General features: G+C 37.2%; 1 protein-coding gene across 5 annotated transcripts in view; it reads right to left on the minus strand.

Annotated features, from left to right (window-relative positions):
- Positions 1–123: 123 nt before the first annotated feature.
- Positions 124–25184, minus strand: part of cfap20dc (CFAP20 domain containing) — a 60295-nt gene continuing 35234 nt past the window's right edge. For 3 of the 5 annotated variants that reach the window (XM_084128295.1, XM_084128294.1, XM_084128292.1), the window contains 8 exons: positions 24544–24675; positions 14827–15140; positions 9605–9934; positions 7162–7344; positions 5307–5378; positions 4345–4406; positions 1025–1116; positions 124–444 (listed from right to left, as the gene is read on the minus strand). In XM_084128295.1, the coding sequence (XP_083984421.1) occupies positions 332–444; positions 1025–1116; positions 4345–4406; positions 5307–5378; positions 7162–7344; positions 9605–9934; positions 14827–15140; positions 24544–24675 (1298 nt within the window). In that variant the 3' untranslated portion in view covers positions 124–331. The remainder of the gene's footprint in view (positions 445–1024; positions 1117–4344; positions 4407–5306; positions 5379–7161; positions 7345–9604; positions 9935–14826; positions 15141–24543; positions 24676–25184) is intronic. The other 2 variants (XM_084128296.1, XM_084128293.1) reach the window with 1 other exon arrangement.

Raw genomic sequence — 25184 nt, forward strand, 5'->3', positions numbered from 1 at the left:
GTTAAAACCTGTGAATTAAATTAGAACAAATAATCTACAATTTAAGTTAGTTTTACATTTTACTGTCTAGGAACAATTCTATAAATTTGAATAAAAAGTTGGAACTAAAATAAACTCTGAAATGGATTCAATCGTATGGTTTATTAACTTTTCAGTTATGAGCTCAAACATGCTTGAATATGAATTGATCACTAAAAAACTATATCGCATTAGAAACAGTTACAAGAAATATACACCCATTAAATTCATTGTTAGGAAGGACAGTATAATAGTGCTTGAATTAAAACCATACATAGTGGCAGTATTGATCAACATGTTGCTCATCGCAGGATCAGAGCAGTTCGTAATATTTCCCAGATTGTGGATCAAAGTAACAGTTGAGGCAGGGATCATACATCAAATTGAGAAACTCTTCCTCTCCACTGTTGTCGTGTAACATAGACCCTGTGGATAGCATAGAGAAAAAAAGTTACATATAGAAAAATAATAAAATAAAGTCTGGGAAAGTTTGGAAGTTGATAGGGTTTGAGTCAAAAGCATAGAGAAAAAAAGTTACATATAGAAAAATAATAAAATAAAGTCTGGGAAAGTTTGGAAGTTGATAGGGTTTGAGTCAAAAGTTCAATTACACAAAATAAAATAAATGCGTATTTTCCTCTATCTGTTTTTATATTTGTATATATGTATATGTTACCCATTGCATTTCTCCAGTTATTTTCAAAATTGTTTTACTTTTTACATTACAGCCATTCAATAATTTCTCATAGGCAATTTAATAGCAGGTTCGCATTGTGACAATTTACCCCATATAGTGTATAAACTCTTCTTCCTGAGCAGTAACAACTGCAATTTAAGACCCTGCTGTTTTAGTACTGTCAAAGAAATATCACTGTGGGTTCATAAAAATCATGAAAGTAATTGTACTTGAGCACATATCTTCTCTGTGCAAGTGAAATTTAGATCATGATGTATTTTTAGCAACAAAGCATATGCGCCCAGGATGGGGATTTTTCTGCTGTCATACCTCTGGTTGAGCCCTTGCTGTGGTCTCCTTTTTCATCGGCCATCTGTTGATTTGGATGAACTATCGGAGGGCTAAGGACATCCATCCATTCTCTACAAGAGGGTTAACCATATAGCCATTAAAATAAAACAGCTCTTGAAGGGGCATGAGCATCTGTCCTAGTACTAAAACTGAATTATATTAATATATAGTTTTATTATAATGAAGCTTTTGGAATCATTGTACAAAGCTGCACCAAAGCCCATGTTTGAAACTCCTGCTCTGCTGCTTACGGGTTACGTTCACGGGTTGTGAATGAAAGACACCCTTCTGCAGAGAGTCTCTCTCTTTCATATTCTCTCATTTACATGCCACTTTTCAAGGCACCATGTGGTGCTGATGGACAGGCTCCCTGGTGGGACGGGAGGGAGGTGGATGATGACCTCCCAGTGAGCTCTGCTGCAGCGGTGACAGCTAGGTGACACATGCAAGCCTCTGAGCACATGCATAACTCCTGGTTATTCATTGTCCCTGACAACCATGCTTAATTAATCACCGAGGCGTGGCAGTGTGGGCAGCATCCCTTGACAGGAAAAGTTTTGCGTAGGAAACTAGCCATAGTTAGGCTGTGGGATTGTACAAAATGTGCATATAAAATAATAAAATTACCTCCAAATTTTTCTGATCAGTTAATTTACATTTAAAGGTCCTACATTATGCAGAATTAGTTTCCGCATAAACCATGTTTTAATTATTGCAGTATAGGTTTTCTTTATTGATTTTTATCTTTAAAAATATATTTATTTATATACTTATATGACTACTACTAATACTACTAATAATAATAGTAATGTTTGTTATTATTTATAATAATTTTGCTTATATAATTCATGAAATATTATTAATTATAAAATATAATATAAATAATAATTATTATTATTATTATAACAGAATTAGTTTCCTCCTAATCTATGTTTTCATTATTAAATGTAGGTTCTTTATTATTTGATTTTTTATCTTATATATATATATATCTTGGTAACACTTTACAATAAGGTTCCTTTATTAAACATTAGTAAATGTATTAACTAACATGAACTAACAATGAGCAATACATTTACTACTGTTTTTGTTAATCTTTGTTAATGTTAGTTAATCAAAATAAAGCTGTTCATTGTTTGTTCATGTTAGTTCACAGTGCATTACCTAATGTTAACAAGATTTTAATAAAGTATTAGTAAATGTTGAAATTAACATTAACAAAGATGAACAAATGCTGTATAAGTGCAGTTCATTATTAGTTAATGTTAACTAATGTAGTTAACTAATGAACCTTATTGTAAAGTGTTACCTATATCTTTATATTGTATGCATGTATGTAATATATATATATATATATATATATATATATATATACACACACACACACATTATACAAGCACAAACGTTTATGTTAGATGCATTTGACAACACTAATATATATATATATATATATATATATATATATATATATATATATATATATATATATATATATATATATATATACACACACTCACCTAAAGGATTATTAGGAACACCATACTAATACTGTGTTTGACCCCCTTTCGCCTTCAGAACTGCCTTAATTCTACGTGGCATTGATTCAACAAGGTGCTGAAAGCATTCTTTAAAAATGTTGGCCCATATTGATAGGATAGCATCTTGCAGTTGATGGAGATTTGTGGGATGCACATCCAGGGCACGAAGCTCCCGTTCCACCACATCCCAAAGATGCTCTATTGGGTTGAGATCTGGTGACTGTGGGGGCCATTTTAGTACAGTGAACTCATTGTCATGTTCAAGAAACCAATTTGAAATGATTCGAGCTTTGTGACATGGTGCATTATCCTGCTGGAAGTAGCCATCAGAGGATGGGTACATGGTGGTCATAAAGGGATGGACATGGTCAGAAACAATGCTCAGGTAGGCCGTGGCATTTAAACAATGCCCAATTGGCACTAAGGGGCCTAAAGTGTGCCAAGAAAACATCCCCCACACCATTACACCACCACCACCAGCCTGCACAGTGGTAACAAGGCATGATGGATCCATGTTCTCATTCTGTTTACGCCAAATTCTGACTCTACCATCTGAATGTCTCAACAGAAATCGAGACTCATCAGACCAGGCAACATTTTTCCAATCTTCAACTGTCCAATTTTGGTGAGCTCGTGCAAATTGTAGCCTCTTTTTCCTATTTGTAGTGGAGATGAGTGGTACCCGGTGGGGTCTTCTGCTGTTGTAGCCCATCCGCCTCAAGGTTGTGCGTGTTGTGGCTTCACAAATGCTTTGTTGCATACCTCGGTTGTAACGAGTGGTTATTTCAGTCAAAGTTGCTCTTCTATCAGCTTGAATCAGTCGGCCCATTCTCCTCTGACCTCTAGCATCAACAAGGCATTTTTGCCCACAGGACTGCCGCATACTGGATGTTTTTCCCTTTTCACACCATTCTTTGTAAACCCTAGAAATTGTTGTGCGTGAAAATCCCAGTAACTGAGCAGATTGTGAAATACTCAGACCGGCCCGTCTGGCACCAACAACCATGCCACGCTCAAAATTGCTTAAATCACCTTTCTTTCCCATTCTGACATTCAGTTTGGAGTTCAGGAGATTGTCTTGACCAGGACCACACCCCTAAATGCATTGAAGTAACTGCCATGTGATTGGTTTAGTAGATAATTGCATTAATGAGAAATTGAACAGGTGTTCCTAATAATCCTTTAGGTGAGTGTATATATATATATTATATATCATTTTGTTCATATAATTAATAACAAAAATTATTGGTATTATTGTTGTTATTATTCCTATTTCACAAGTAATTCAAAAACTGAGGAGTGAGGAGAATGAGGAGACTTTTGACAAAAGTTGCAATGCTCCGTAATGACAGTCTGACAGTTTCATCATATAATGAATGGCAGCCAAATCTTTTGAAGACTGGTATCAAATTTTGTGGAGCACACCACATGCTTTCTTTTTTATATGCTTTGATGTTCAAAAGTTCTTTTTAGTACCCTGGAACCAATGGATAAAATTGTCAATAGAAACATCAAAATGTTCAGTGCCCAAAAGCTACCCTGTTCCTATCACATTTCGTTACCACTTTTTAGAAGTCAGAATTGTTGAAAGTGCATGAGCCCGAGGGCTAACAAGAGTTCTCTTATGAACTTGCATGATAAAGTTCCTGAAATTACTCATTCACGACTGAGCCTCAACACTTAAGAGCTTAGAATAATGGCTTAGAGTTATACAGAACTTTACAGACTTAGTGAGGCTAAAAACCTGTATTTTTCTCTTACCTGGGATTAAAGTGAAGAAGAGGGTTCATTTCTTTCTGATAGTGCTGGCCTTGATCCACTGGCTATAAACCAGAGAGAAAATAAGAAGTGTGTATTTATAATCTGGTTCTTTACCACTATTAGCTCCAGTCTAGTTGGAAAATATAATATGTTCTGGATAACTGTATACCTTGCTGTTAAATAATGATTTAAGCTTTAAGTTTGGAGCAGTGGTTCTCAACTGGTGGGTCCTAAATCAAAATCGGGTTGCAGGTCTGTTCTGAGTTTAATACTAATGTCGTTCCATGTGTTAGGCTGGAGAGTCGCACTTCTGCTGTTGTTTATGCATTTACAAAATTGTCAGTTGTCCAATTCAGTATGTGTCACTTTAATAATGTTGCATATTGTTGGGTCTATGTAGTTCATAGTAATACTGATACACTTTGGTGTTTGATTTTAAGAACATTTGTATTTACTTCTGCCAGATAAATTATGTTACAATGTAAAATCTGGGTCCTGCAGCAAAACCAGTTGAGAAGCACTTGAGTATTGTGCAAGTTCTTCTAACCTGATGGTGGCAGTATTGCTATGTTTTCACAATCTTACAGTCTTATAATTTGCAGTTTCTCAATACCAGGCATGATTAGCAGTTGCTGCATATCTTTCTAATCAACAGACGACAACCACATCAACAACTGATGGATAGGGTCTGATATTGCTATGCCATGGGAGTTTATTTCACTCTAATCAGTGTTTTTTTTTTTTTTTTATAAACTGTTTGATTGCCCTTCTTTATAGGAAACTAGTTTTTAATATTCACTCTGTTATTTGCCCGCTAGCTACAGTTCATCCATACAAATTACTCTGGATAACTAAGAGACCTAATGATGAAGGAGGAATTTAGACCTTCCCAAGCCATCCTCAAGTGTGGCAATGTGTGTGTGTGTGTGTGTGTGTGTGTGTGTGTGTGCGTGTTAGCCCACCAAAGGAATGCACTGAGTCCAGGTTGAGGTGTCATCGCTGCTTGCACTCAGACTTATGTTGCAGTGGTGAACCTAAAAGAGCATAAAAGTGTTTATTTACTGGTATTGTGTTTTTAATATATGATTGAATCTCACAAAACCTGGAAATCTGGTGTGCCATATCAGTCAAGTTAGAAGTATTGCAAACAGAAAGTATTTTTAGTATCATTAAGACACCCATTCTATATTGTATATATTTATACACACAACTGCAGAAAAATTTGGGCTGGGTAAGATTTTAATTTTATTTTTTGTAAAAAAAAAAACAAAACAGTCTCTTATGCTCCAAGGATGCATTTATTTGATCAAAAATAAAGTAAAATTGTGGGGAAAAAATTATTACAATTGAAAGCAGCCATAACTCCAGTCTTTATTGTCACATGATTTTTCAGAAATCATTCTAAAATGCTGCTCAAGAAATGTTTTTGTGATATATTTTTTCAGGATTCTTTGATGAATAGAAAGTTCCAAAGAAAAATATTTATTTAAAAAAAAAAAAAAAAAATCTCCTAATTAACCCCAAACTTTTGAATAGCGGTAATATTTGGTAATATTTAAAATATTTATTTATAAAATAAAGAAATAGATAAAATAACTATATTGATAATATTGATTGTAGGGTGATATATGAATATCCTTAGCCTGGGTGCCAGCCCGAACCCCGCCCACAACATTTTTTGGTCGGGAAGTTCGGTCTGGACTCGATCCGTTGAGGAGTAATTATGCTCGGCTCCCAGAAGGCCGAGCCAATCAAATTGCCAGGGCGGGCTTTAATCGATGATGGACAGATGATCTGCGGTTACGTAATCACCACGGCATCAAATAGCGCTTGGGTTTAATTGGTTTTCAACAAAGATGACTGCAGCTGGAGAATTAAAATGTTTAGATTCGATGTCGAATGATCGAACATTTCGATCATAACATCTGTTATAAAAGAAAACGACAGCGCATTAATTTTAAAAGACGAACAGAGAACTGGTGGTGGGCAGATCGAGGCTTCGTGAAACAGTGAAACAGTTGAAGCAAGCATATGTGCCATATTGTGTCGTCGAGGCTTCGAAACAATCCGACACCCGTCTCAATGGGCGACACTTGCAGGTGCTGATCTGAAACAACCTTGACGAGCCATTAAAAATGTGTTTTTTTATTATTGTATTTTTCTAATATGTGAAGCTTGTAACCTGTTGGCTCCTCACTGTGCATAATGTTATTTTGGTCATGAAAAATGAATATTAATAAAAGAAATCAAGCCACAATGTCTCACTTTTTTATAGATTTTTATTAAAAAAAATATTAATTTCTCTGCTGTGGAAGGACTTTTTCTAATTACTAATTAGAGCCTAATTCTTTTTTTAAAGATAATTTCTCCAGCCTTTGACAAACTCCTCTCACAAAAACCCCACGAGGTCAAGATGCTTTGACTTCACTTTTATACAGATGTGCGAGTGTACGGTCTGTTCCCGACCCTGTTATATAAACTTTGACATATCCTTTTATTGAAATGGGTGCTTTTCTGTGCTTTTACTTTCACTTTTGCCGCAGAGACCCTTTTATGTCCTATAAATGTGTAGTATTTTTGATAATCCGCGCAGATTTCAGCTGATGATTCTGTTTAAAGTTATTAATAACAAATCATGAATGAAAGAGAACTTACTGCATTGCTCTGATTGGTTGTAGGTCTATCCAATTGAGTGCAGAGGTTTTTTTTTTCTGGTTCGGTTAAGACACGCCTCATAATCAAAGCTCTATGGAGCAGTATCAGACTCACATTCTGCCTAGAATATGAGTATGACGAAGTCAGGCTAGAATATCCTACCTGTGATGCACTAAGGCCTGGGCTGCCCATATCTCCTTCTTCCTCCTGCTCTCTCTTCAAAATTGCCAATATTCGTAGCTCATCTTCCTCATCCTCATCCTCTTCATCTTCATCTTCATCTTGACTTCTCCTCAGATCACACCTGCTGGAGCCCAAAGGTTGAACTCTCCCATCGACACTCACCTGTAAAGCCCCAAAATCTCATTACTTCATCAGTGCCACTTTGCAGTGAGACAAATCGTTACTGGGTATAGCTAATTAGCAAGCAATCAATCATAGCTTGCAAGCTAATTGGCACCCCCATTAAGGCCAAGACATCAGCAGGGACGGCTGCCTGCTGCTTAGAAATCCACTTATATGAAGTCCTACCTGGATCTAGGAGCGACCTTCCAGAAACTTCAGCAGCATCAAAGTTATGTGCCATGTTTAAATGGGGGAAAGTAGTGTTATTGGGCACCCGTAATGATCCTCATTCCCACATCAAAATCTATTTAAACCATTTACTTGATCACCATTTCAGACCTGCGGTGAGAGTCTGGTAGTCGTGCTGAATGCTTGAACCAGTTTTAGTTTCTGTTTAACAAACATGTCCCAACTTCTAAGAGAGGAAAGAACACTAATGAGTTATCTTTGATTTCCTAGTTGTTTTTCCTAGGCTTCAATGAGATGAAATGGAGAGCAAATACAGATTTTGCTGAAGTCTCTGTTTCAGGATTATTGAAAAAATCTGTTATTTTGATATTCTGATATTTTGAAGAACATTTACACTGTTTTTGTCCATACAGCAGGAGTCAACATTATACCCCATCGTCTTTCATTGTATGGACAAAAAAAAAGAAAAAAAAGACATATTTCTTTACATATAGGGTGAGTAAATGTTTACGAAATATTCTTTTTTGATTTGTTCCTTTCAAGGCAAGGCAAGGCAAGTTTATTTATACAGCACATTTCATGCACTATGGCAATTCAAAGTGCTTTACATAGAAAGGAATAAAAATAATCACACCATGGCAATTCAAAGTGCTTTGCATAGAAAATAAGCACAAAATAAAAGCAAGGGAAGTTAAAACAGTTATAAAAGGAATTAAAAGAGAAAAATGATACAGTTATAAAATGAATTAGAGTAAACGTCTCGGATGGACCCGATTTTTCCCTAAAAAGCTCTAGGACTGACTCACTGCCCCATCAGTCCGCACCCCCCAAAAAAAACATTTGTTCGGAAGCTCTAGGAATGGAGTCGATCCAGTCCGCACCCCACAGAACCTCGAGTTTAATTCACACATCAAACTCACTACTCCACCACAGACCCAGGTCATCAGCATTATTTAATCTTTCAATTTCCCCAATTAAGTGGTTTATGTTTCTCTCTTACCCAATTCTCAGTGCCATACACTGGTGTATCATTTTTATTTTGTACAGCTGCTTGTTTTACTGTGAGATTATCCCATGTGGATTGTACTGTGTCTGTGGTGATCTTTCGACGGGCCTAAACAATCTATTTGACGTCTTCAATAGACCAGATTTTTATTTTATTTTTTTATTATTATTATTATTTTTTTTTTTTATTGGCTTTGCAATGGAAGCATCACATTAGTACATCAATACTGGTGAAGTCCCACTGATCAAGACTCCAAAGTTTTGACTCATGCTCAATTGTCTCATTTGTGTCTATTTCTATATAGGTCAAATGTCCGAGGCAAAGTAATTTTGTTGTAGCGTAACCCCTGAGCTAAGAAAGAGCGACCTCTGAGCAAAAACATTCCTCTGGGAGTTCAAAACCCCTAAAAAATGCTTTAAAAATCACAGAGACAAATGAACATTATGTCCAAGCCATTTGCAATACAAGGGCACAACCCACTCCCCTCAATCTGAATGGATTCAGATTAAAATATCCAGCCTCTGGGGAAGATAAGAACCACACCAGTTCTGAAATTACAATAAGAAACTGAGGCCCTCATAAACAAGCCACTCTGCTGGAGTGCACTAATTCAGCTGAAGTATGTGCTTGATTTGATCCCCTCTAACCCTGAATGCTTGCTACGGTTAAGAAACATTTCATCCACATGAACACAGGCCATGTGATTTGTGTGGGTTCACTCCACAAAACCCATGTGGTTGCTTTATTTTGAGGCCCATTTCTCTAAATTATTACCTAAATTATGCTTGCAACTTTTTGTCAGTTCCTCAAAGGAATAGTTCACCGAACAATGAATGTCATTCCAAATCTGTATTTCTTTCTTCTGCAGAACACAAAAGAAGATATTTTGAAGAATGTTAATTTAAGTCTAAACAACACTGGACCTCATTGGCTTTCATTGTATAGACAAAAAAACTGACATTTTTCAAAATGTCTTCTTTTGTGTATATATGCTTGTGTAGATTATCAGACCACGCTGACTTTTTTTGAATGGAAAAAAACACTAAGACAAGTGAACAGGCTTACCTTTTGGAGCCCAGAATTGTTCAGTGAGATCTCTCGCACAGATGCTCTGTTGATAGATATCCTGGTATCTCCATCAGGCAGTGGTCTGCCAGCCTCGGACCGATCCAGTCTATTGGAGGTACTCGGTGAGAGACAGCGGGTTGGTGCTATTCGCATGGGTTCATGCTTCTTTGGTCCTTTAGAGACATGCCGGACTGTGGAGGCCTGAGTCTTAATTGGCTCATAAGAGAACTCTGGTAGGACTGTGTGTTTTTGTATTGAAGGAGGTGGTGGGGGAGCAGTAATGGAATGGACTGCACATCTATGGAGGAACTCTGTCTGCATTTCATCCTGTAAAAGAAAAAATAATTGTTATTATAAGAAATAGTTCGTATGAAATAATGACATTTTTAAAATTTTAAGAAAAAAAAACGATACAAGGCTGATAAATGGGTGTTTGCTAGTTCATTGCTACGAAGTTGTAAAGGTGTTCTGATGATAGGGTAGTTACTAGATGGTTGCTTTTTAGCTCTAAAGGCCTGTTCACACCAAGAATGATAACTATGAAGATAAATATGATGATAACTATATTAGCATCCACACCAACAAAAGATAACGCTCTGTTTAGTCTAAGCGTGTGCTGCAGGTTTTTTGTCTGCCACTTTAAATGCTCGAGCTCTTTAAAGCGGAATGGATTCTGATTGCCTGTCAATGTTTTTATCGTTCATCAGCTGGACAAAATAACGTTCTGAAAGTGATTCCAACGATATCGTTTCCCTGTGCTGTCATCGTTACAGGTGTGGTGTGGACTCTGCTATTATTATATATTTAAAACAATTTTTAGAACTAAATCTTTATCATTATTGTTATCGTCCTTGGTGTGAATGGGCCTTATAGGTGCAGTAAGGGATTTCTAAAAAACGCTGTTGAAAGTGGATTGGACAGAGCACCAAAAGACACTTGTAGCCAATCAGCAGTAAGGGGCGTGTCCACTCATGAGGGGGGAGGTACCTGTGCTGCATAGCGTGTTTGTGAATTTGTGGGCGGAGCTATCAAGTTAGGGGTGTGATCCTTTTGGGTAGGGGCGTGTTTGTTTTGGTGATTTCAAATATCTACAGCATTTCTCAGAAATCGCTGGCTGCTCCTTTAAAGGTGCCTTGTGTAAAAATTGAGGTAAAAATATCCAAAAAATGAGCTACACGCATCAAAAGAATGAGAAGAAATAAGGGCGATGATGTCATTAAAAAAATGTCAAGTTATAGTGCTGCAGAGATATCAACCTGAATTAGCATTAGCATTACTAGCCACGGCCCGACAGGTGTCGTAATACCAGTTTCGGCCATGGGAGGCGGTATGCCGGCAACATAACCACCAGCCAAACATGCAATACACGAATAACTCGCACGGCTTGTGGGCGTACTTGAACCTGATGTCAATCGTGTGGAAAGTAGCCTACAGCCCCACTACTACATTCAAATAAAATCTGATAAAAAAGGAACAGAACCAGAGTAAACATTGGCACTGCTTTCCATCGCTGGAGACAACTAATGGACATGAAAAAAATTAGGTTTGACTTCGAACTTGCAACATTTCTTTTGGATTGGTAAGTAAGATGCTGTTAGTATTTCGTTAGAAGTTTGTTTTATATGTTTGTAGATTTTCGGGAAGTTATAACATAGAAATGTATCGAAGGCTGTTCGATAAACGTATATAACGTTCATAAATACAGTATTGTAATATAGTACACATAGCACAATCTCTATTGCTCTTTTTTTCTTGCCAACTACGTGACCTATATTATGTATATTAAATGGCTTTCCTGAGGTAAATCTGACATAATTGTTCTCCAGCTGTGTTATTGACCTCTTCACGCTGATAAAAAACACTGATTGGTCGATATTATGTATGAGGAATACATTTTGGTAAGTTGTAGCCTAACGTTACTGTATCTTTCAGTGTTCGTGATTTTTTTACTATTAGCTAGTAGAGATGATCGGTTCACATGCGCTAGGGATCTGTCGTGTAACATTTACAAGCGCCAAAACGGTATTTATTGTTTGAATTGCGTAATAAAATTGACAGAATCTGAGAGCTGAGATTTTTTTATATCATAACTAACCTGCTCTGTCTAGTCTGTCGGTCTCCGTGTCCTCTTTGCTTCGCGATTTTTCTGTGCGTGAGAAAATTGATGTGTGGCGTGAGAGCATGTGAAAAGTGTTTGCGTGTGTCTCACGGTTAATGCGTGAGAGTTGGCAGCTCTGGTTATGTTGGCGCTAGCTTGGTCAACATCAGCGAATGCTGTCTGTCAAATTAATGTAATTCAAACTAACAATAAAAATGTAATATGAACAAAACGAATATGAACATATTCACTGGTAAAGGTGAAGGGGAGTAGCTTGAAGATATTCATACTCTAGAGAAGACCAACTCACTTTCTGGAGGTATACTGCCCCCATCTGGTATGGAATGTGGAGTATGAATTTATTTATTTTTACACAAGGCACCTTTAAGACTTTATGATATTCTGGTCGGTTTTAATGTAAAAAAAATAATCGTTTTCTCATCCACCAGGTAAAGAACATGTAATAGCACACCTGTCCTCAACAAACAACACGATTTGAGGTATTATTCATATCTGTTGCACAAAGGAAAAAAATATATATACCAAAGTGTGTTTAAAATACATTTATTTCATACTAAGTATACTACAAAGCCATTAACATATTTACTGACATATCGTTTGAGACTTACTGATATAAATATTATAATTAAACTTTATTTGGAGTACTTTTTTATTGCACAATGCACATTTCTTAATATTAAGCCTAAAATTTGTTTTAATATCACTATTAGTATAGTATGATCTCTGTATAACATCAGTCTTTAAATGCAAGATAAAGTGCACATAAAGTATACTTGCAATAGTTCAACTTTAGCACGATCAAATATACTTAAGCATATATTAAATATAATTAAAGTGCATTAAGTACAAAATTAGTTGTTCCAATTTAGCAGACTAAAAGTACAATTGCAGGGTATTTCTATTAAGTACATAAAATACTTAGCATAAAATAAATATATTTCATTTACATTTTAGTATATTTCTTTTTCACTAGGGGAGTTATGCACTAAAGTTTGATCCTTAAGGCTTAATTTAAAATTAAAATAAATTCCCTTAGCAATCATCACTAGTTATGAAATATCGAGATTAATAACGGCACTCCGTTCGGTTATCTTCTTTCAGCCTGGGATATTAACACAAGGAAGGAAATGCATTAATAAATCAAATTTCCCTCTAAAACTACAAATATCAATTTTAATAACAAACTTGTGATGGAGTCATAAAGAGAATGATGAAATCTCTTGCAAGGATCTCAGAGCCACGAACGCCAACGCTGTCACAGATGAAACGCATTAATAGCCACAACGCAAGACAGTCTGGCGCGGGCGAAGTAACATCAGAGTTACCTGTAATTAATCAGGGTGACACTATGCCCGGAAAGTTGTCTGTCTCTGCTCTGTTTTGGAACAGATAAGGTCTTTAAACTAGTGAGGCTTTGATCTACACTAATGGTCTTAAACAGCAAGCTTCACACTAATGATGACAACTTCACTAAAAGGGCACGGCCAGCCGAGCCATCAGATCAGCCTGAGTTTTTGTCTTCTTTCTTTCCATCTTCATATCCCCTGGAGGGACCGGTTTTAATATTTTGCCATTTATTTGGATTAAAAAATAAAATAAAATCTCCTCTCACCATGAGTAGTGCTGACATTCGGTAAACTCGCATCAGTCTGGTGTGGCCCTATATCTATTTGCAATGAATTTATTTAAGCTAGGCAGGTTATCTAAGAAAGTGAATGTTCTCAGGTTGTGTTTAGTGGTTATTAAGATGTGTTACAGATGAATTTCAAAATGTTAAGCCTTCATCTATCTTCTTTTGACAACTCTGTGGCATTAATGGAAGTCATTAGGCGAATGTAATCACCTCTGCTTCCAGTGGAAATGATTTAATATCACACAGGTGCAAGTTATAGAGGTATAACATAAACATAATGTTCAAACAAATCATTTATTTATCATTTATTTTTTTCAACTCCCATTAGTAATAAGTAGACAAATGCAGACATCTGCTTTGTGGAAGATGAAAAACAAAGATTAAAATAAAAATCAAGGGTGGGAACGGAAGGGGAAATAAACAACAAATAAATCTGTCAGTGGTATCAATCAAAAATCTCTAATTAAGTGAAGAGGAACATATGTATGCCAAAGATGAGAATGATTTCCCAAGAGGAGAGGAAACAGACTGCAAATAAATGAATGATGATCCTCTCAATGGACGCAGAACCCAGGAGCACCTTGGAGCTCAATGCCGTCTCGTCAGAAATGAACTGAACTGAAGAAAACTGATGGTTTTCTTTATTTACTTAACAGAGTGGCAGGGACCCTGGGGGGAACAATCAAGTTGTGTGTGTATCATTAACAGCTGATTCCACTAGATTGTACGTCGATTGAGAGGAAAATTTGGAAAGAAAACAATGCAGGCAACAGGTGTTAAGGAGTTGGGGAATTGTTTCTGATGTTGTGGTTGCATATGTCTACAGTACATCTGTGGCATTAAAGGAAGAGTTGATCATTTCTTCAGGTGTCTCAGAAAATGTGTACAGGATTGACAAAATTAAGATGACCTTATGCACATTTTGTTTATTTATTTTTTTATTTAATTGCTTAAAAAGTACTTTCATGGTAAGGACATTTTCAAATATATGTTATGTTCCACATAAGAACGAAATGCAATCTATCTATCTATCTATCTATCTATCTATCTATCTATCTATCTATCTATCTATCTGTCTGTTTTCTATAATAATGAATTAAATGACAAATCTCAATTTCTTTGAAATAGTACCAATCTGACAGAAACTAGTTTTTCTTAGTGATTTCATAAGCTGAGTAGGACGAGACCAAAAACTTACTTTATTTTCTTATATTGAAATTATTGAAAAATATTATTATCTTATTTTGTACACAATTTAGCTCTAGTTATCAGTTGTGCAGCTCTGCTAGCCGCTCTTGTTAATTAATTAGAGTAAATACTCAAATTACTTGAGCAACTTTCTGAATGTTTTGAAATCTGTTAATTGCATTTCAGAAGCAAGCTGTTAAATCAATTATCAATTTCAAAGCCATAAATGTATTGCTGTATCTGCATTTTAAATTGTGTGTGTTGTCTATGTGTCCATACCTCTTCACTTTCACTACACACGAAATCATCTTCCAGACGTGCATCTTTGCGCTCTCCTTCTGTTACCAGCTTGTGACCTTTAAGGCCAAAGGTCAAATCCTCAACAGGGTTGCTGCTAGCCTGATTCCGTCTGGCTGAGTGAGGGCATGAGGAGAAAGTGAAGACTTCTTCTTCGTATTCCTCGTCGCAGAGAGAGAGCTCGGTTTCTGTGTCACAAAGGTCAGCATCATCTGTAGTCAGCACACGCTCTGGAGGTGAAGCAGCACATGGAGGCTTGAAGGCTGACCCAGATGTATCCGCACTAGAAGCGCAGTCTGCAGAAATATGACAGGAAGATTTACAGGTAACATCACCATTTGTTGCAATTTTAAATGTGCAGTACTTTGTATGTGTTAGTATTTTGTTCTGAAATTCTGTCTGGCTTTACTTGGCTGATTTACAGGTCTTAGGCCTGTGCATCATATAACAAAAATAAAGTGTAATTTAGAGTAAAAATACATTTGAAACCCCTTTCAAGTGACAATTTCACAAAGACGTTTCGTTAAGTTGATAAAACAATATATTGTTTGAAATTAAGACAAAAAGTATGTGGACACTTTCAAGATGTCAAACCAACTATAATGCACTGAAAGTCATATATTTGTGTGACTTAAAGAGGTCATCGGATGCCCATTTTCCACAAGTTGGTGTGATTCTTTAGGGTCTTCATGTAAAGTTTGTAACATACTTTGGTTAAAATTCCTCAATGGTTGTGTAAAACAACACCCTTTTTACCTTCTCAAAAACAGCTCTGTTCACAGCAACCCATTTCGGTGCATGTCTCTTTAAAGGCACACTATGCAAGATTTGTACCTTAATATAACAGCTTCGAAATCATTTCGATGGTAAACGAACTCGTAGTAGGGCGAATCATCCCGATAGCAAAGCAGGGGGGGGGACGCCGCTGGCAAAACCAGCAATGCAAGTTTGAAAGGTGGCGCCCCGACAAATGTCACGAGAATCACGACTTGCTTTACGGCACGATGTCACATACATCAACAACATATGAAGCAGCCTCTATGGAAGACACTAGCACGCATTTCAGACGTGAATCATGGCAGAGTCGACGAAGAAAACGAAGAAAGTGTAGTCGGAAGAGTGCAGAGACGGCTCTGCATGAGTGGCATTTACGACAGTAACGTTAAATACAAGTACTCCACGGTGACTCTAGGGGTCGCCGTTTGAGAAAACGGAAACTGCATAGTGTGCCTTTAAATGATAATGAGCAACTGCTCACCCCACCCCTTTCTTCCATGGGGCGTGTCGGTGTCGACACAAGACATGTAAAGTGCTGCCTTGGCAACCTGCCTTGTCAGACAGTATACAAATGGCTGAAGGAAATATGCTAATACGGGACAGTCCGTCAGTGGTCGTGGGCAGAGCATGAGCAATATGACATTATATTGCTCATAAAATCCAAACGGCTTGATTATTGAGAGTGTTTTTTGAAGATAAAAAAAAAGGAGTGAATGGATTTTTTCATTGTATGGTGGTTGTGTCCACACACTGCAAAGACACATTTATATGCAAACACCATATAAAAGTGAATTTTGCATCAGACTCCGATGACCCCTTTAAGCATTCAAATTTGTCCCAATACTTTTTAAACAACTACATAGACTTACATTCAAAACTTTTATTCAGCAAGGAAAACTAAACTGAATAGAAGTGACAGAAAAGACGTCATTTAAAAAAAATCTGATTGATAATAAGAAATGTTTCTTGAACATATTAGAATGATTTCTGAAGGATCATGTGACACTGAAGACTGGAATGATGCTGGAAATGCAGCTATTTAATCACAAGAGCATAACTTTTTTATATATACTTTATATACAAATTATTAGGGGTGTGACGAGATCTCGTGTTACGAGATCTCGCGAGATTAAAACGCGACGAGATTTCTCGTCGAGGTGAAACTTTAGGCTTGTTTGAGATGCGCCTAGCCTCGCCTGAAATGTGTGCGAGAGTAGGCGGCTGCAGTGAGGGGAGGAGTGAAAAAAGCGCAGGCAAGACGGACAGTTCTCTCTTCTCGCAATGGATCTGACACCTGTGAGATCAAAGATGGATATCGCGGGATTCACGATATTCACGCTCGTGCACGGTGTTGCTAATAAACTGGATGTAATTTAAGTTCTGATGCTTTTATATTAAAATAAATAAAATGAACAAGACACCCAAAGTACTTATTTAATTCCATTCCAAATACATGTTTATCAATATTTTTTTCTTTAATACAGACATATGTGTTTTTATTTATTTTATTTTTTTATAAAAATTAAATTGCATAACCCAAAGAGATCGCACTGTCAGATAGTTTGGGAATATTCACACATAAAATATACACATAAAACATGATATTAGAGTTTTAAAATCAAACATTTTAAAAGAGAACAATACATCACAGTTGTTTAAACCAATGAGCATTAAGCTGTGTCGTCAGCAAGTCGTTTCCCATCATGCTTTTGATCAGCGCAGTAAGTGGAGAGCAACTGCGCTCGCCTGCAGAATCCGACACATCCGCCTTGCGATCGCGAGAGATTTTTGACATACGTCAGCATGACATCAGAGCAAGGCGGACCGCACTCGGACACATTTCTAACCGGCATGCATCTCGCGCTGATCACCGGTGATCGATTCTGCGCAGATTTTGCTCATCTCAAACAAGCCTATTGTCTCGTGAGTTGTTGTGATGTCAGCGTGATGGAGCGTGAGGGTGAAATTAGTATTGAAGATGCCCTTGAAGATGCCACTTTTAAATCATTTGTGTGCCGGGCCAATCACACACACACTCCGCGCACACACACACACAAGGTGTGTTCGACATCGGCTGCGGCTGGATGCAACTGATCGGCGAGAGTAGCCGCGTGCAGGCGGGGAGGAGCTGCAAACGGAGACGTGAAGTCGGACACTTTCTGGTTCCCGTAGTGACCGCTCACGTGGTGTTTGCATACTTTACCACAGCTGAAGTGAAATAAATGCAATATTTGCCAAATAATGTGTCAGAGACATTTTCATTAAATACTTTATGTACTGCTTCATACAGCGTCTGTTTGAACAAGAATAAAGTTCAACATAAGCTACTATCAATGAAGTGGAGTCTACGTTTTTTAATCAGTTTTATTTTGATAAACATGACACAATTTAACATCGCAACTACATAAAAAGAGTGTTTACTGTTATAAAAAAAACTGATTTGTGAGCTTTAGAGGAACTAAAGGTGTTTGAATAAACACGCAACACACGTGATCGTTGTCATGCGGTGAATCCGGCCAATGGTGGAACAGCTGTGTCGTCACCCGCCCTCGTGCAGCCCAGTGCAGCCGCTCTTGAGAAGCTGCGCTGGCTGAGTTCTCCGGCTACTCTCGAATCGCTCTCGCGGTACTTTGATGACACATGTCACAGTCACGTGGCGTCGGCGCTGGATCAAGTCGGACAAAATTTCTAACCGGCATGCACTGCTTCAAGTCAGCCGCCGATCGGTCTGCGCAGAGCTGCATGAAGTCGAACAAGCCTACACCAGAGCCCGTCTACGGAGAGCCTGCCCACTCCCTATTAAGCTCTATTGTACCGAATTTTGGTTGTAGTACCACCAGAGTTCCACTGGGGGCGATCGCCATGAGTGCAAAATGAATGGGAGTCAATGGGGCTAGACGGCTAAATTTGTCTCTCTCACCCGATTGCCGTTGAGAAATCTCAGATCTGATTGTAGATTTTGCAAGTTCAACATGGGTTTTAGGTCGAAAGTTGAATAAACGAGTACTTATGTCCTTTTGATTTCTTACAGGTTGAGTTGTTGTTGCCCATAACACGCTAGCATTCTGCTAATGAACGCTGATTGGTCAGTGAAGGACTGATTACGACCAGAGATACCGCTTGATGGCATAGTGCCATCCGCAGCGGGACCAGAAACAAACAAAACAAAAACTCTTCTAGCACGTGTGTTTACCTGTGTCAGCTGTGTTGTCGATGCCTCGAGTGAAAAGAAAGTGCAGAGCGCGAACGCACCAGAGTGAGTGAAGGATTGCCGTGAAGCAGTATCTCTGGTCGTACGATGTGTATGACGTCATTGACACTTTAAAAGAGTTTTTAAAGCAAATAAGTGACTCAAAAAAATCTAACACCCAGCAATGTGTAATTTATTTGCATCTCCTTTCGAATACAACATTCAAATTACTAGAAAAAAAATTATATCCTGAGAAAAGTGGATTTTTATTGGTATAGCGCCATAGACCTCCATTCATTCTGCACTCGTCCTGTGAGCGCCCTCATATGGAATCAGAGTGGAACTGCAACCAGTTCAAAAGCCGGAAGTGTACTGAGAGTGAAACTTCTCGCCATATTAGACATTCTCTGCCTACACACACTCACTGTCCCTCGCTCACTCACTCACTCGCGCGCACACACACACACACGCACACTCACTGTTGCTCGCACTTTCACTCACTCGCGCACACTCACTCTCGCTCACACTCAACCCGTCGTGGAGGACCGTTAAAATTAAACATAGTCTTTCTGTCGTGATGTCCTGAAGCATCGCAGACGCGTAGGTTGTCGCCCACTATGACACTATACGAAATGAAACGATCGAATCTTGCGTCCCGACGCCCGTAACGTTGTCCTTTACTAATCTCCACGAAACGGATCGTGCCAAAATCGCGCGAAAATAGTGTAATCTGAACCAGGCAGGTAATAAACATTTGACCTATCACGCAAAGAACCTATTAAAGCACTAAGACATGGGAACAGTATAGCTAACATTCACATATCACAAGTCATATCGACATCGCAATATTAAACAATGTATTGTTATCACACATCGCAGCTTTTCCTCATATCGTGCAGCCCTAGTTACTGCCCAAACGTCTCAACTGCTGCCAGAAATCGTCGACATGCTTAAATTCTTGAAAAAGAACATGACCATAATCTTAGTCTGTTCTGTGTAGTTAATTTATCTCTTTTTCATGCTTGAAGAAAAAAATTGTTTCTGTTTGAACTTTGATTATGGATACACACTTACTGTTTGCATTTAAAGTGTTATTTCAGTTATTTATATTTATTTTATTATACTGTTTTATTTTTTTTATGTTCAATTTGTGGAAAGGAGTTAGATTTCTCATGTGAAATCGTACAGGGGAGAAGCCAGACGGTAGAGTTTATAGCAAAACATTTTGCAGTGTTTGCATGTCCTTTACTGCATATAATTCATTAAAATAGAAGTAAAATAACATTCATTACAAGTTGATTTCAAAATGCACCTAAATTATTTTGCATTTTGTGATTTTCAGTTGAATAAAAGACTATTTTCCATTCATATATTTCATCATTGAGGATTTCTTAAAAATTGTGTAAAAATCTCGTCTTGTCTCGTTCTCGTGAACCCAATCTCGTGTCTCGTGGAGTAAGCGTCTCGTCACACCCCTACAAATTATATATGTCTTTCAAGCATTTGGGGTCGGTGAAATGTAAAAAAAAAAAAAAAAAATTAAAGAATAAACTATTTTTTTTTTTGTAATCTTACCGACCCCAGATGCTTGAAAGGCAGTGTATATATTATTATTTTTTCATTTACAATTTCTTCGACAATAACAGTTAGAGGAAAAAGAAAATCATTTGAGCATAGAGAATTTCCTTGTTTATTTAAGTGCAACCTTTCTGTAAAAAAAAGACAATTGAAAACAATGGTAATAACGTTGAGAAAACAATTACTACTTGTTCCTCTTTTTTCCGTTGACTTGCTGTCTCTATAAAGATCAATAATGGAGATCTAATTACTAAACATAATGTTTCGTCTTTCATTTTTTATACTGGCACTCATGTTCCTCGCCTGCGTTCATTCTAATGAGCATATGCAAATAAGAGCAGAACCAGAAACCTTGAAGATTGAGATAGATTCTACTACGCTTGCCAACTGTGTGCGAGTAGAAATTTATAGGATACGTCCAACCTCTTTCATTTGTTCTGGATTTTATAACTGCAGCATTATGCTTTAATTATGCCTTAAAATATACATAAATGGGGGAGATGCATTAAAAGAATATTTTAAAGATGTGTATGGCAGGAATATACATGTGCGGTCCTAAGAGAATAAAGAGAAAATAGTATTAACTTGCCAGTGTGTGTGTGAGCTCGGGAATAGGGGAGAGAGTGTGTGTGTGGGGGGATACTTTCTGGCTTTCCCACTGACACAAAAACAGCATCATTAGTAGATAGGGAGCAATGGTACAGTAAGATCATAATTCAGACGGGCGATGTGTGCCTGTGGGGTCTGCATGCCCTCATACCAAAGAGAAGACACCCAGAGAGCAGGGAGCAAAAGACACCGCAGAGACCAAGTGATGAATTTGCTGTGTGAGTGTACAGAGCTTTGATCTACTTCAGCAAAATGCACAGCAGCAAAAAGTCTGACTAAACCGCTGTGAAGTTGTGTGAACTGTGAACCTGAGCTGTACTTTCTCGTACCTAGAGACAAGGACAAATAAAGGGTATCGAAAAGCCAAACAAATTGTTTTGCGCTTTAAATTACTCTGGTTGGTGACTATCATCATCCACCACAAATGCACAGGTCATCCTGATGACACTACATTTCTCATAATGTTTTGTGGACTATTAGATGAATGCAATGTCATATCACAGCAAATAAAAGTTTTTATTGCTTTTGTAGCTCATAAGACTTCTCGGCTGTTTCATTTAAAGAGGACCTATTATGCTTGATTTTCAAAGTCTTGATTTTGTTTTTTGGGGTCTACTAGAATAGGTTTTCATTCTTGATTTTTCCAAAAACATTATTTTTCACATATTTTACATTGTTGCAGTACTTCTCTTCTTAGTCTGGCAGTAATGCTCTGTTTAGTTCCGGTCTCTATGAAGCCCAGTGTTCTCTGATTGGTTGGCTGGAACATTGTGTTGTGATTGGTCAACAACTTCGGGACTACAATCGAGGCGTTTCAGGAAGTTCAGAAACAGTGTTACTGATATAGCGAATAACACCCTTTGGAGTGACTTTGTGCTTTGTAACTTTACAGACCTTTTTCATGCTCAAACGGCAACATTACACACTAAAAAGTTTGAAAATGTAAAAAAAACGTAATAGGACAACTTATCAACTTATTTTTCTTAAGATTCCTTATGAGATATAGAAACAAATGGGACAATTGTTGACATAGAGGTATAAAATTTATATAAAAATATAAAATTTAATTAAAAAATGTTTCTCAGATAATCTGTTTTTTGTACGAATTTGATGAGAAATGTTCACGTTTACACTGAAATCCGACTTCAAATGAAATCTTGGCAAAGATTCTGAGCACAGTTTGAGACTATTGAGACACTTTTGAAGGTCTAGCAGAGACTTATGATTTATCACTAAGGTCTTTGACACATCACTCCATTTTTGTCTCCATTTATTTTCATTGCTGTCTAAGAGAAACAACTGTGATACTGAGATTCAGCTCTAATGGGTTGTTTTGAATGCCCTGTGATTTGTTCTGTTTGTTTTGCTTACATGCATGGATCATAATGACGTTGTCAGCTAAACAAGATGAAATACGAAAACGGCAACATAATGGCCATGTCAGATAAAGTGATGTAAAGGCTCTATTAAGCTCTTCACAGAGTATCATTTCATCTAATTAAAGCATGCACGCTCACAGAGCACCTCTCAAGAGTTGCCTTCGCTCTTGCCATTCCAAGGGGTTTTGCATATTTCGATTCCTGGCACGTTTTTGAACAGGCTTATATTGTAATCACCTTTTCTAATTGCCCACGGTGCAAGCTTGCCTGAACCCCAGAGACTTCTTTCTGACCTACACAGTGTACTTAATGTCCCATTACCACTAATGAACTCTCTTTCCTCAGCTAAAGGGAAGTTAGAGTTAGACCTACTCCGCAGGAAAGGATTGTTAATGTGGAACAACTGCTCGTGTTCTCAGTGCTGGCATCAAGGCGGCTTCCAGAATCACTCATTTGGTATGTTTAGTTTGCTAGGCCTTTGGTACTTCAAGACAAGTAGAGTTGAACTCTGAGAGATCAGGATGGATGTACAGATCTAGTTTTAGAAACATTTTGTAGTTGTATACATGTTTAATTTACATTTAGATTGATCTACATTGTTCACAAACTATTCCATAATTGGAGTTGTATTCATGTAAAACTACATTTGTACATTATCTGTGCATTAAAGCTAGGGTAGGCAATGTTTTTCATAATCACTTTTTGTTATACTGGGTGTAACTCTCTTCAAATCCTGATAGCAATTAATAATAGAAGTGGTCTCATCTGGTTTGAAGGAGGCGTGACTTTGGAGGGCGCTCTGAAGAGAGGATGGGATCTATGCTTTCAAAGCTATTGCTAGCCTCTCCGAAATTGCCTACCCTACCTTTAGAAAATGTGAATGATGCCTTCCTGTGCAAAAATCGGCATCACAATGGGTGGGTGTCTGGGCATAACAATGTGTTATTAAGGCTGTTCTGGGCAATTGTCAGGGTCTTGCTAGTTAATTTCTATGGTTTTCTGGGTGGTTGATTGCTATGTGGATGTTTAAAGGCTTACAAGTCTATATTTTCTTTCACCCATTTTATCACCCATCAGGTGAAAATCATATATGTCTGATCACTTAACAATTAAATTAATCATTTTAAAAGTAGAGCACCTCTCCTAAACAAGCCACACAACTGAGGTTACTATGCAGGGCTGCCAACTTTTGAGTTTAGCTTGGAGTGAGGAGATTTTTTTTTTTTGAGGGAGGGGGAGGGGGGGGGGTATGTAAAAACAAATATTGCATCACAATAAGTGTAATTGTGATTGTCAAAACATTTGGTAACTAAATAGAATTTTATGAAGTTTAGTGACAACATGTTACAATGTTTACATTGTACAATGACTGGTATAGGATACAGTTTTTATTATTGCTTGACAAAAATTTCAAGATTTCAATTCCATTCTTGTGATTTGATTCCGATTTTGATTCAATATTGACTAATTTGGATACATGTTTATTTTAAATTTTATTTAAAAAAATAATCTCACCTAATGCTGTAAAAATAGAGGGCCCAATCTGCTGGTATTATTAAAGGTTAAAAATAACATTAAATTAAATATAATGCAGTTTTTGTTATAATAACAATTATTTAATGACATAAGTAAAAATATAATAAATATGTAATATAGTGCTCAGCAAAATCTCCTCTCTAGCTATTTTTTCTATTCAATTAACATGCTATGGTCGTTAAATGGCTTTCCTGAGGTAAATGTAACGTTATGTGACATAATTGTTCTCCTGCTGTTATATTGACCTCTTTCCGTGGTTGAAAAACACTAATTGGTCGATATTATTATTTATACTTTCGGTAAGTTGTACTGCATCTTTAAATAAAAAAGTAACAGGTGATCGGTTCACGTGCACTTGAACTGAGGCGCTCAGCGATCTGTCACGTCACATTTACAAGCGCCAAACGTATTTTTGTCTGAATTTCGTAATAAAATTGACGGAATCTAAGAGCTGAGAATTAGTTTAATATTAAAAGTACCTCTTTGCTCCACAATTTTTCTGTGCGTGAGAAAATGGATGTGTGGCGTGAGAGCGTTTGAAAAGTGTCAATTGCGTGAGTCTCACTCTCAGTGCGTGAGAGTTGGCAGCCCTGCTATGACATGTAACATGTAAGGAACATAATTACTCACCTTGCAGAACTGGATCGGTTAATTCACCTTCTACTGTTAAATCAGAGCCCAGAGTTTGAAGTGAGGATAATGCAAATTTTCCTTGAAGCTCAGGTCCCTTTGGGTTCAGGCTAATTTTGCCACCTTCTTTATCTTAGGGAGTACATACAGTATGAGACTAAAATAAAATCCAATGACTTTGTAGTAGCAGCAGACTTCAAAAGTCAACAAGGAACTGTATTCAAGAGAACACTTAGCACTTGGGGAGGGTCTGTCTGATTAACATTTCTAAAAATAAAAAAAGTGCTAATTTTGATTGCCAAATGCAAAACATCAATACTGAAAAACATAAAAAGTGCTCCTTTAAACAAAGAATCTTTAAAGTCGCCAAAAACATATGAACATACTAAAGCTGAGTGACTTTACATCTTACAAAAAAAAAAAAAGTTTGGGGTGAGTTTTTGAATTCACATTATTTTGATCAAATGTGGCAGTAAAGACATTTATAATGTTGCAAACGATTTATCTTTCAAATAAATGCTGTCCTTTTGAACTTTCTATTCATCAAAGAATCCTGAAAAAATTGATCATGGTGTTCAGGATTGATAATAAGAAATGTTTCTAGAGAATTAAATCAGCATTTTGGAATGATTTCTGAAGGA

Source organism: Abramis brama (assembly GCF_963993115.1).
Source record: "Abramis brama genome assembly, chromosome: 11".
Lineage (NCBI taxonomy): Eukaryota > Metazoa > Chordata > Actinopteri > Cypriniformes > Leuciscidae > Abramis > Abramis brama.